The 12,638-nt window shown below is 43.1% G+C and overlaps 2 protein-coding genes across 4 annotated transcripts; one reads left to right on the top strand and one right to left on the bottom strand.

Annotated features, from left to right (window-relative positions):
* Positions 1–244: 244 nt before the first annotated feature.
* fahd2a (fumarylacetoacetate hydrolase domain containing 2A) lies at positions 245–6,874 on the bottom strand. Of its 3 annotated transcripts, none has more exons than XM_076731145.1 (8): positions 6,689–6,874; positions 4,775–5,040; positions 4,218–4,434; positions 4,057–4,116; positions 3,824–3,986; positions 3,049–3,157; positions 2,339–2,426; positions 245–2,094 (listed from the first exon to the last, which is right to left on the bottom strand). In XM_076731145.1, the coding sequence occupies exons 2-8, from the start codon at positions 5,038–5,040 to the stop codon at positions 2,032–2,034; spliced, it is 966 nt and encodes a 321-aa protein (XP_076587260.1). In that variant the 5' UTR covers positions 6,689–6,874; the 3' UTR covers positions 245–2,031. The 3 variants fall into 3 exon arrangements, with proteins under 3 accessions (XP_076587260.1, XP_076587258.1, XP_076587259.1); XM_076731143.1 differs by lacking the exon at positions 6,689–6,874 and adding an exon at positions 6,018–6,111; XM_076731144.1 differs by lacking the exon at positions 6,689–6,874 and adding an exon at positions 5,613–6,015.
* LOC143321041 (putative aminopeptidase W07G4.4) lies at positions 6,289–11,909 on the top strand. The gene is made up of 16 exons (XM_076731142.1): positions 6,289–6,660; positions 7,342–7,383; positions 7,494–7,584; positions 7,820–7,968; positions 8,058–8,166; positions 8,562–8,689; positions 8,778–8,877; positions 9,051–9,126; positions 9,236–9,321; positions 9,795–9,899; positions 9,996–10,071; positions 10,188–10,306; positions 10,410–10,493; positions 10,613–10,670; positions 10,812–10,993; positions 11,105–11,909. Exons 1-16 carry the CDS (start codon positions 6,650–6,652, stop codon positions 11,240–11,242), a joined length of 1,554 nt encoding a protein of 517 aa, XP_076587257.1. The 5' UTR covers positions 6,289–6,649; the 3' UTR covers positions 11,243–11,909.
* Positions 11,910–12,638: the final 729 nt, after the last annotated feature.

The following is a 12,638-nucleotide window of genomic DNA, read 5'->3' as shown; positions in this document are numbered from 1 at the left end:
CATGCTGCGCCGGGACGCTCATGCCTTTAGGTTAATTGCATTTTGATTTTTCAGTGATGAGACATTGATTTTAAGTTTATCTTTAGTAATAGCATTAGCATAAAGCCGCAGGAGACGAGGATTATGAAGTCCCTGCAATCAGTCGAGAGGACTCTGCTCAGTGCAGCTCGTGTTTCGACCATGTTTATGTTGTTATGAAGGCCGCAGATGTTCTGTTTGCAATGTGAGCGTGAAGCTTAGCTCTGCCTTCTTCCAGCCGTTCATCCGATAAAGCTAATGTTTATACTGACAATAAACAAATTTGCTTATTTCATCATTAACTCGACACGTATCAGTTGTTCCTTGTGTACACACACACACACACACACACACAAACCGTTCACAGTGATTATATTATGCTCATTTTTATGGATATAATTTCGTCTGAACAGCTCATCACTCTGACTTGCTCTCCTCCTGAATGTGTAGATGTTTCTGTGCTGACTCAGACCTCAGGGGAGACTCCGTCCGTTCGTCGAAGACCTTTTGACACCGAGATGCAGACAAATCAATTCCTCGCTTTGAACTGGATGTGCAGCTTTTTTCTGGCAGGCATTAATATTTCGTAGTTCGCAGCTATCTGTCCCCCTCCTCCCCTTTTAAGCCAACCACAAACTCAAGCTGCAGTCCATCAGCTCTCATAGAACATGAACCTCTACTGCCACCCAGTGCTGAACTGGGTGTACTGCCAAAGCCTCAATACTGAACACACAGATGGGTCTCAAATCCACACTAGGCACTAATTCTAAGCAGGTTTTGAGTGGAAAAGTGTCGACACTCAGTGTACCAATGAGTGGACAAAATACTAGAAACACCTCTCATTACAACTCAAATGCCCCACAAACTGCAGTACATCCTCCAAAGTGATCATCCAGTTGAGTCAACGCCTCTCTAAAACAATAAAAAAACGAATGTTCCATCAGCGAACTAAAAGTAGTTTTAGTGTTTCTATAATATGCCAGGGGACACATCATGTGTAGAACTTTTTTTTTTTTTTAATCTGAAAATGTGCCCACGGGGGGTGAAGTGATTTGATTTTTATGATGCAAATGAACTTATTTCAATAATTTATTTGAATTTATCCATCTTGACATTTAGAAAAGAATCCCATCATGACCCATCATGGTGCCTGGAGCCTGAAGGTGGTAGATCTGCTCATTAATTGTATGTGTGGTGGTTTAGTCAATTAAATGTAGAGTATTAAGTAATGCACCAACTGAATGTACTGTAATGCTGAGTCTTGAATCTAATCATTTCACACATTAAGTGACTCAGTGGTTAAACATAATTGGCAGGCGAACGCCAGCTCATCACTACTGTGAAATGTAAATGGGTCGAAGGAGTTGGGGAATTTCTCTAAAACTGGCTCTGTTAGTGGAACACAAAAATCCACTTCAGTGATTTCAGCAAGAACAAAATGAGAAATGAATCAAAGCCCAGATCGAAGTAATTATGAAGAATTTTCTCCCAGGCACGGTAAGGGACACGTTCTGAAGACGACATGTTTTTAATTCTACTGCAGACACGTTTACTTTTTATGAGAAAGTGGCTGTTTGAATCCTCCAAATTAGAAAATTCATCAATTTATCACCCTGGATGTTTTTTTTTGTTTTTTTTTACATATTGAAACAGGAAGTTCACAGTTTCTCCACAGCGTGAGTGTGTGGCTGCTGATAGAGGGTATTTTTACAACTAGTGGTGACGATGACTCTTCAACCGAGGTCAAGCTGTAAAAACACCATGTTGAGTCATAAAATTACACCGTTTCATGTAGTAAAAATACCACATTTTCCTTCCTCTCAATTACTGTAGTATCAGAAAAAACATTCATCATGAAACACATTTTTGCACATTTCACACATTCTGCTAGAAGCAAAGATTAATTCAGCTTTTCGGAAATAGTCATTTACTGTGTGCAGCAGTCGGTTTATTTAACATCTGATGTTCCTTCATGGATTCATGGTGGGTGTTTTCAGCAGGTTGTCTGAGGGTTTAGACCACTTTGTTGATTATAGAGCCCAACTGGTCTATCTGGCACTCCACCACATCTCCTTTCTGAAAGAGAAAACAGTTCAACACTTCGTAAAAATACAGCTTTACCTCTTTTCAGTGGAACCACTTTCTCACTATTAAAATATTGTGTTATGGATTCTACATTTAACTCTGTTTTATAGAATACAAACATTACACGCAGCCATTAAGTTTATTACTCTTGATAAAGTGAAGTGAAAGTAAAGTCTACAGACACTTGTGTGCTCTGCATGTTTTCAATTTCTGTCATTTTCACCCCTGAAATCACCTTGAGGAAGACAGGTGGCTTTCTGAACGCGCCCACACCTGGAGGAGTGCCTGTCAGGAACACATCTCCTGGAGTCAACGTCACAAACCTGACAGGAGGGGAAAAAACACATGGAGGATGCCCAGATTCAGGAGCAGGGAGGAAGATGTGCGATGCAGCAGCATCAAAAAGTCCTTGACTTGCTGTCGACTGTAGATTTCTTTCTCGTGATTATGCAATATGATTTGTCTGCTCATTTAGACGAGGCAACAGCATGCAAAACAATAACGTACAGATCCTGTGAAAGGCGCCATTGATCACCATCGTTACAGAAGGACACAAGCATCGTCAGCAGTGAGTCAGGTGAGGGACTGAGAGGCTTTTCTGTCCGAGAAGCTCAGATGAGCTGAGAGAACACTGTACTTGGTGCTTCAGGGTGCTTCAGGGCAAAAGAGTAGCAGCCCTGATGGATAAGTCTCAGTTGAAGCATGTAATTTCAGCTGCGAGTCGTGACAAACAGAGGGCATTTGCTGGCACAGTGCGCCTTCTGTGGATTCATTTCAGACACGACTTGATTTGCATAAATACTGCACTCTCAGTTTGAGGTACTGAAGCAGGAACATGTGAAAGTTTTGTATATAAAAAAAATCTGTGTAACATTGAAACACGCAGTGTCTCTGAAGCAAAGACAGCATCATCCTGAGGAGAAACAGTGCACTGAGTGGACGTACTTTGAGACCCAGGCAACAAGCGTCTCCGTCTTGAAGATCATCTGATCAGTGTTGCTGCTCTGGACTGTGTCTCCATTAACAAGGCAGCGGATGCCCAGGTTGTGAGGATCTGGAGGGGGAATGATGCAGAGTATCAAACCCTGTAGGCTGTGAAAAGTCCTCAAAAACACTAAATTCAGCTCCATCAAAAAAAGTTTTTGAGGAGACATTAGAAAGACTTGAGTTTCATTCCAAAGGTCCTGGCTGCTGTAGGCAGTAACACGAGTTATAATCATTTTAGTATGTGGTTGAGGCCTATCAGGAGACGTTTCACATTTTATTAAAAAAAAAGAGAAAAACTACAAGTGAGACTGATGCAAGACAGGATTGATATTTTTAGTCTCAGTCAGCAAACACTGCCGCCACTGTTATCTACAGGAGCTCACTGTCTCATGGTGGGCAAGGGTCAGTTTAGGCAACAACTTGAATGAATTTATATTTATTATTTTTTGACTGGTTGATCACCAGCATTTTCTGCTGCTTATCTGTGTGTCCAGTTCACATTAATCAATTACTTAAAAGGAATTATTGTTACAAAAAGCTGGGAGGTAATGACAAAAATGGGACATTAACGTCAGTAAATCAATGTGATATGTGATACTTGTTACCTTAACTTACTGTCAGATATAAAGTCACTTATATCTCTGCTTTGAAACTGGCAGATTATGACCACCACACCTAAATTTAGACACTTATTTCTGCACACAGGGCTCAGCAAACTTGCAGAAAGTCTCACCTTTCACAGCGTCTGTGGTCACTAATGCAGGGCCAAGAGGACAGAAGCTGTCAAATGTTTTTCCCAGCAGCCACTGCTTCCCGTTGCGCTTCATCTGCCAGTCACGCGCGCTGACGTCATTGGCCACAGTGAACCCGGCCACATAGGAGAGAGCGTCTTCCTCCTGAACAGCAAGAGGAGCGGAAATGGAGTCAAAGTATCGTGGCCATCGAAGGTGAGGATGTGACGCCCACCTTGATGTGTTTTCCTTTTCGTCCAATCACAAAGGCCAGCTCCACCTCCCAGTCCACCTCCTTCAGTCAGACAAAAGATGAAGCAAATACAGCATCAGGAAGCACCGCAGTTACAAACTACACACTTCTTCCAAGCAGGTTTTAGTGTGCGCCTGGCTCACCTGGCTCTCTGAGGGCAGAAGGATGTCATCGTACGGGCCTGTGATGGCGCTGGGGAATTTGCTGAAGATGATTGGCTCTTTGGGGATTGGGACGTTCTGCTCCAGGCAGTGATCCCGGTAGTTCATACCCACACACACCACTTTTTCTGGGGCCAACACGGGAGACAGCAGCTGGATGTCTGACCGCTCCAACACACACTGACCCGATGACAAGGCTCTGAGGAAGAGGAGGAGGATGACTTAGCAAGAGCATGATGACTTGGGAAGAAGCTGATTGAAGAGGAAGAAGACTGCGATGAGGAAGATAAAGCTGTAGGAGCAAATAAAGGATGAAGGAAGAAGATGAGATGAAAAAGATTCAGGGAGGTTGTTGATTTAGGAGATGACTTTATGTGGAAAAATGTGATGATTTAATATTTTATAGAAACCATGAAGAAGATTTATTCAGCAGATGTTCAGGTAGAGGATTTGAGAGGAAGAAAGTATCGTGAAGGAAGACAGACAAAGATCTTTGGTCATCATGTGGCTGAAGGTAAGAATGTGTTTGTGTTTCATACCTCTGTGCACACTCCAGGCCCTTGTCTCCCAGCTCCAGCAGCTCCCTTATTGTCGAGGGCATGGAGGGGTCGAACGCCTTCAGATCCACCACGCCGAGGCCCTCGCCTTGCTCCACTCCCACTCCGATGCCTCCTCCGCCACCACTGCGATGAAACTGCACCAGACGCATCGCTGCACCGCTCAAGCTTCGCCTCTGCGGGTTTGCTGTTTGCCTTTGAGAGAAGAAACTCCTGAAGATGCAAAAGGAGCGAAGGGGAAGTCTCATCTGATGGAGGACAGAAGAGGTGAGGTGAAGAGGAGGGAGAACAGATGACAGCGAAAACACAAGCAAAGAAAATAGAAAACACTTTTTTTGCCTTCTTAACTTTTTTTTTTTGCTTTATTTTGAAATCCTTCACGTCAAGAGACACAAATTTGAAATAGATAGTAGCACCTACACACAGTCCGACACCCCATTTATCATTGCATTTTTTTTTTTTTCAGTTGATTGTTTGCCTTATCAATAATACAAAACAGGAAGGTGCCCATTACAGTTTCCTAAAGCTCAAGGTCACAGCTTCAGAAGATATTAAACATAATCTGCATAAAGCAGCAAATCCTCATATCGAGGGTGCTGAAACCAGAGAAAGTTTGGTATTTTTCCTTGATAAGTGAGTAACTCATTATCAGAAAATGTTAGTGATTAGATTTCTGTCTTTTTATTGACTTTTCAGCACCGTCACATGTCTTTGGACAGAAGCACCTGAAAACTGCACATAATGCAAAAACAAAGATGAGCAACAAAACAAAAGGCACCAATTTGTTTAAAAAACGAGAGTTTTAATTACCCAAGCTTACCTGAGAAATGTCAACCTGTTACTTTTACTGTCCTTAGGGGAAAAACCTCTGAATACAATGATCAGAGCAGTAAGAACAGCATGAGCAGCATGCGACCTGCAGTAAGCCGAGAGAAGGCTGCCAAAAAGGGGCAAGTACAAATAATGTCTGCTGCAAAGCACAATTATCATAAGCTGCTATCGCTGAAAATAGAGCTGCAAAGTTCAATCATAACCACCAAAAGATGAACGTGAACGCAGCTGCAGCAGCGGTACCTTCTGCCGACCCGCAGCCTGGTCTGCAGTCTGGCTTTTATCTTACATAAAATGACTTTTTGAGAGGAGTATGACACTGAAACCTGCTACTGAATAACCAGGACAGCTACTACTTTTTTCACGCCCTTTGTACTCTCCAGTTAATACTCACCTCTCCGTTCCTGCACAGACAACACAAAGTTAACTACTTCCGGTTAGTGTTTGTAGTTCATGAGGTCAGTTCTGTCAAACGCGACATAAATTAGTCACGTGAAGCTAACGACAGAGACTAGCCATGGTTAATATTAATGTTATTTTACATCAGGTGATAATTTAGTTAACGTTATATGTCATATAATTATCTGAATGCTGCTTTCCGCGCTTGTTGAAACAGTCCAGAAAACTACATTTCCCTACTGTATTTCAGCGTGTCCTTCTGTGAAGTAGGAATTTAGCTTCTTTAGCATACTGAACACAATAGCCAGCTGTCGTAAATGTCGATAAGTTCACTTTTATGGATTAATGTATGCTAAAACACACTTAAATACTTAAACTGGAACCAGTAACTAACTAAGTAATATTTCTAGTGACATTATTTTAACACTCAAAACTCTTAAATCAGAGAAACGTAGCATTTTATGACTCGGGTGGTCGTATTTACAAGCTACGAGAGGCCCGCGAAAGCAGCATAATTGCAACTTAACAGATCATGTGACCAACGGAGAGGACAGAAAGGAAGGATCTGTTGTCAGCGGCTATCAGCTGTCTCTTTCGCCCAGAAGACACCGGAGGAGGAGGACCACAATGTGCACCAGGTGAGATTAACGGCTGCTTTGACTTTACCTGCCTGATTGTCGGCTTGGTTCGACGGTTTTCTCACGTGCAGCGTGACAAAGGGTTTGACCCACAGCTGTATAATGTCGTGTTTTCTCCAACTGGTTTAATCAAGACATTTAATTCATATTTGATTGTTAGCCAAATGCTTCATTCATTATTAATTCACCACTCATAGTGAAAAAATCTGATCCTCTCCGGTTGCAGTAGACGTCTGATCTTATCCGGATTCAGTTTCCACTAAAAGCTGCCACATATTTTGCTTAGATTTCACTTCCAGTCTGACTGTATTTCCTCATATTCCTGTCAAGTGTCATATGATGCCAAAAATATCTGACGAGTGCAAAGATCTGATCTTATGATCCACTGCAAGCTGTGGTCATCCCTGCACATTAGGTACAAGGTTTTGTTTTCTCTGCTGTACCAAACCTGCCACAGTCTATCGACAGCTGGAAATAAGAGCAGATCTCAAAGGTCTTGCAGGTTTCCAAACTTTGACCCATTCTGTTATCATTAACCTGCATTATAAAAACTGGTCTATTGGTCTAAGTCTATTCGCATCTCTCTGTCTGAGATATCTTCGCGTTTTCGTGTCAGACAGTGCTGACATTGCTTAAACAAAAGGAAATAACAGTTTTTCCTTTTTGTCTTCCTCTGTGCAGCGTCCAGCCTGTTGAATGGACCAGCGACCTCACGAACCAGAAGTGAGTATTGGGAGAAATGCAGCACCTCCTCTTTCGCTGTCATTGTTCAAGTTATTCAGTGCATGTGAGCAGGCGGCTGTGTTAAATGATGGTATTGTCTTTTTTCTTAGTTTTGATGGCATCGTGTTGGTGGCCCACAGCTATGACACGCTGCCCCCTGCGCTCGAGTGTCTGAGAGCGCCGCTGCAGGACTACAGCTCTGTAAGCTCTTCAAGCTCACAAACCTGAAAAAGATATAATTTTCTCACCTGATCTTTGTCTCTTTTACACCCAGATTAACATGCACTCAGACACCGAACACTGATTACTGCTCCTAATGGGGGTTATCAGGAAGAATGCAATAAGATGTCATCTGTGACTGTGGGAAAACAGAAAAAAACAATATAGCTGAAGATTAATTGTGTATCCAGTACTGATACTAATGCTCTCCCTCTAGGTGGACAGTGGTCTGGAGGAGGAGGTGGTGGTCCTGAAGGTCCCTGGTCTCCCTGGTAACCGCCTGGTGTTTGCCTCCACCGGCCCGGTTAATCGTGACTATGATGACGTCAGACGCTTCAGCGATGCAGCAGCCAACGGCATCAAACGGTCAGTGATCGTTTCCACTTTTAGTGTCTCATATGGCTGGTTTGTCTCCAGGTTTCTTTGCTCTCTTGCTCATCTGTGTGACCTTTCAGGGCCTTGAAAGCGGGTATGCAGCGCCCCCTGCTGGTCTGCCCTCCACACAAGGACTATAAGCACAGTACAATGGTGGCTGCACTCGGGGCCCTTCAGGCTCTCTACATGGTGAGAAAAACACCACCTCATTCTTGTGCAGGTGTGGATTCATTGTGATCCGCTTACAGAAAAAACGCATTAGAAGGTGGAGGAATGCATTTGGCCACATTTGCAGAATAGTGTGAATGCGGTTCAGTCTGGAACAAAGTAAAGTGAGCCTTAAGTAATGTGCATATAATATGACAACCCTCCAAGACTGCAGGAGATTTGATATAATCAAAAATTTGAACGAAGCTTTCAAGTCCAGACGCTGTATTTATTAGTCACTGCTGTCCATGTAGAGGTCAGTTGCATGGTTGAATTTAGCAGTTTTCGGTGTTCACCACAAATTTCAAGGAAGTGAAGTCACTTCTCCGCTTGGCAAACATACACTCACATTTTATAATCTGTTTTCCCCACAAAAGCCCCTGGAAGTGAGGGAAGCCAACGTAAATCCCACCAACTACAAGGTGTGTGTTCTGGGTCTGTGGACAGCGCAGGAGGCCGAGGGACAGACGCTGGTGAAGCTCGCCGATGCTCTGGAGAGCGGGAGGTGGGTCAAATATGTTGCCTCGTTCCCTGCTAAAGATTTCTCAGGTCGTGTTCACTCGTTCACCGGCTGTCCTGTTTCCCCTCTTTAGAGTGGCATGTCGTGACATTGGCGGCTCAGACCCTGAACGTATGGCTGCTCCTCGTGTGACCGAGTACGTCCAGGAACTCTTCAGGGACAGCCCAGTGCAGGTAGCAAGAAATACTCCTTCAGAGAGAATCACACAATCCTCTGGTTTTCATTGTCAGGACAAAGCCAGCAGTCCTCTCTGTGTATGTCATTGTGTGGCCGTTTGGTTCTTCAGTGGCATTTAAGTCCACTTCACACTTCACACAGAAGAATGTGTCTGTTATTTAACCTCCAGGTGGAAGTGGTGAGCGACCTGAAGGTTCTGGAGAAAGAGTATCCCTGTCTGGCTGCAGTCAACCGCTGTGCCAACAGTAGGACAACATATTTTGTTCATATCACTTATTGACCATGCACACAGATTGTCACAGATTTTTTTAAGGTGTTTGCATCCTTATTGATTCATTTTTCGTCCACATACAGGTGTACCTCGTCACCAGGCCAGAGTTATCAAGCTGCAGTACTGTGGAGAGGGACCGGTCCACAAGACGCTCATGTTGGTGGGAAAGGTGAGAGCAGGCTCTCAGACTTCTGTCCACTAAAACATTAAAGGAAACATTAAGTGTTAGACTCAGTGAAATGTGCCCCACAACATGAGTACAGTCAAGAAAGAAAAAGAAGAAAAAGAAATAAAAAACACAGTCCAACAGCTCCTAAAGATCAGTTCACCGAACATCACCAGACATCCGGCTGAGACACTGACAATTAAACACTGACTGTTGGGGTGAAAACACTTGAATTATGTTGCACAAGCTGGATGAATGAGGTAAACATTAATATATTGTCTTTACACTGTTTATGTCAAACATGATAGGCAGATAATCACATTCTGTAATAATCATTAGTTCCAAATCTTTAAGAGAGATTTAAGGAAGGCATGTTGAGTTTAATTGCTTCACTATTGGTCAAAAATGGGCATATTTCATCTGTATAAGTCTGACTATGTAATAAATAGAGGTTGCTTCATATGTGGTGTTTCCAGGGCATCACATACGACACTGGTGGAGCAGACATCAAGGCTGGTGGTTTCATGGCTGGGATGCACAGGGACAAGTGTGGAGCTGCTGCTGTGGCCGGCTTCTTCCAGGTGAGTTCAAAGTTTTAACGTGGATAGTGAAACTTGAAGTTTTATGCCTATGTTTTGCAGCACTGCTCCCTGCCTAACGCCCCTCTTGCTCTCTAGATTTTAGCCAAGTTGAAGCCCAGCCATCTGAAGGTCATCGGCTCCATGGCCATGGTGAGGAACAGTGTCGGTGCAGGTTGGTGTAAATCCACTTTTTTCCATCGTATGTGTTGCTGTTTACATTTCTCTCCATGGAATCTGTGTTATAGCGCCTCCTCTCACCACTGTGTGTGTATGTGTGTGTTTTCTCAGACTGCTACGTGGCCGATGAACTGGTGGTTTCCCGTGCGGGTCGCAGGGTGAGAGTGGGAAACACAGACGCCGAGGGACGTATGGTGATGGTCGACCTGCTCTGTGAGATGAAGGAGAAGGTCCCAACATCTTTCGAAATACTAAACTAATTCATACATCCAAACTCCTTTTTACCTGCGTGTCTATCCCGCCTCGTCCTGATCACGTCCTCTGTCTCTGCAGGCAGTACGAGAGACTTCTCCGAGTTTGTTTACTATTGCTACTCTGACTGGCCATGCCATCAGAGCCATGGGACCCAACTACTCTGTGAGTACCGCTGAAGCACAGACTACACGAGCACCAGCTGAGATATTAAACATTAAATCCAAATAGCCCACTGGAGTAGAAGTTAATGTTTGTACTGAGTTTTGGATTTCTCTTGGTAGATCATCATGGACAATGGACCGGCCCATCGCAGCTGTACTGCTGCCCTGTGGCAGAAAGGTGAGGAAACTGTTCGACCACGAAAGTTAATTTTCAACCTTGAGAACAGACGTTTAAAAATAGTCTGACTTCAGGTTCCGTGTGCGAGGTTTTTCCAGAGCTTTCAAAGCTTTTTCTCTCCTCTCATCTTCTTTCATGCAGCTGGAGAGGTGCTGGGCGACGTGTTCGAGGTGTCCAGCATCAGACGAGAAGACTACGAGTTCCACAAGGGCAAGTCTGAGTACGAGGACATCCTGCAGTGCAACAACCTGCCGTCCTCAGCGACACCTCGAGGACATCAGACCCCTGCAGCCTTCCTCATCATGGCCTCAGGGCTCGATAAGGTGCTCGCTCATTTATCAGAATAATCTCTTATTCACCTGTAAATGTGAGAAAATGTCATGTGGAAGAAGTGCAGTGATTCACTTGTATTATGACTTTCGTTTCCACTGCAGCATGGCGTGGACTCCGACAAACCTCTTCCATATTCCCACATTGACATCGCTGGGTCCAGTGGTCCTTTCCCCGGCATCCCAACAGGAGCCCCCATCCTCGCCATGGCAACCAACTACGTTCTGCCTGATGGTCTCTGAACAGATACCCTCACTATAAAAGAATACGGTCTCTGCACTCAATCCCAGCACACATTTGTAACCGTCCAAATATAAATGAAATCCCTGCCACAACACGTAATACAAATGTGCATTTTTTCATATCTGACCTTCCTTAAAGCCTGAGAATGTGTTTTTTTTGTCCTTTGCTCTCTTTTATAAGATCTTGTGAGATTTGCTCTATTTGCGGCAAGTGTCAAATGGCCCTGGTCTTAAGTGGCCTGAATCCATATATACTCAGGGGTTAAGTGACAGTGTAAAAGTACCATCCATTTATATGTGTCTGTATGTGTGAGACGAGCTGGGGTCGTGGTTGTGTGTTTAGTGAGGCTGTGTGTGATGCTGCCTTCAAATGGGGTCGTGTTAACCGTGAGTTACCAAGTTTTGATGTTTGCTGATGAATATACTGTCATTTTCGTCCTGTAGAGTTTTTCTTCTGAATTTTACGTCCAAGAAATAACTCAACATTTATTGAAATGAAGCGTAGAAAGACAAGAACTTGCGACCCAACTTCTTGAACGACAAACACATTGTGCAAACATCTTCTCGTGTCGTCACCTGGAGCTCACAGGCTCCATCTGACGGCAGCATGAGTCAAACCAAGCACCCCTCATTGATCAGTAAAAAAAAATAAAAATTTTAAAGCTCACTGTTTTCTTTGTCTTTTTTTTTTTTTTTTTTTTTTGCACAGGTTTGTATTATATAATAGGAAGAAGAAAATGTACCTTTGAAGGAGATCTACAAAAAAAACTTGTATGCCACAGTTTAGACTTTGTGTTTTTGCAGCCTTCAATTATTCATTGATTTTTGTTATAAATTAAACTACCCAGCAGTTTATACAAGTGCAGCTGAGACAATTAATTACTAACTGTCATGTAGAAACATTTCATGGTTCCAGCTTCACAAATGTGAAGATCTGCTGCTTTTCTTGCTGCTTCAACTTTTAATACTTTAAGTACTTTTCTTGACCTTTTCTTTTAACAGTATTTTTACTATGTGGCTTTAAGTAATGGATCTGGATATTTCTTTCACCTCTGGTAAATCCCACATCTATTGCTGCAAATGAATTGGTGTATTTTCCTCAATCCCCTGTTTCTTTCGTGAATTTAAAAAAATATTCACAGCTCTCAAATCTCCCCAAAGTGTTAGAGAAACAGTTTCGTAAATCTAAAATTAATTGATGCCCTATTCCATTAGATTATTTTATTATAATTTCATTTATTTATTGTATTTTACTTTTTTAATCGATAGCATTTCGCTCTTTTGACTGTGTGTGGTCTTTCTGAGTATATTTTTAGGTTTCTTATGCAGTTTTCCAGCGCAGTTGTGTCTCCGCGCTTTAGTGAATTGTCCTCTCCAATATGGCCGACATCAGTGC

The sequence above is a fragment of the Chaetodon auriga genome, chromosome 5, assembly GCF_051107435.1.
Source record: "Chaetodon auriga isolate fChaAug3 chromosome 5, fChaAug3.hap1, whole genome shotgun sequence".
NCBI lineage: Eukaryota > Metazoa > Chordata > Actinopteri > Chaetodontiformes > Chaetodontidae > Chaetodon > Chaetodon auriga.
This window is presented reverse-complemented; position numbering and strand designations above follow the sequence as displayed.

What these genes read in the sequence shown, in the direction of transcription:
- fahd2a (XM_076731145.1), bottom strand. Translation starts at nt 5,040, where the DNA reads ATGAGACTTCCCCTTCGCTCCTTTTGCATCTTCAGGAGTTTCTTCTCT. An exon ending in TTCTGCCCTCAGAGAGCCAG is followed by an intron (nt 4,117 to 4,217) that starts GTGAGCCAGGCG and finishes GTCTGACTGAAG; the next exon opens with GAGGTGGACTGGGAGGTGGA. An exon ending in GACCACAGACGCTGTGAAAG is followed by an intron (nt 3,158 to 3,823) that starts GTGAGACTTTCT and finishes TTCCCCCTCCAG; the next exon opens with ATCCTCACAACCTGGGCATC.
- LOC143321041 (XM_076731142.1), top strand. An exon ending in CGCTGCAGGACTACAGCTCT is followed by an intron (nt 7,585 to 7,819) that starts GTAAGCTCTTCA and finishes CTCTCCCTCTAG; the next exon opens with GTGGACAGTGGTCTGGAGGA. An exon ending in CTGTGGCCGGCTTCTTCCAG is followed by an intron (nt 9,900 to 9,995) that starts GTGAGTTCAAAG and finishes CTTGCTCTCTAG; the next exon opens with ATTTTAGCCAAGTTGAAGCC.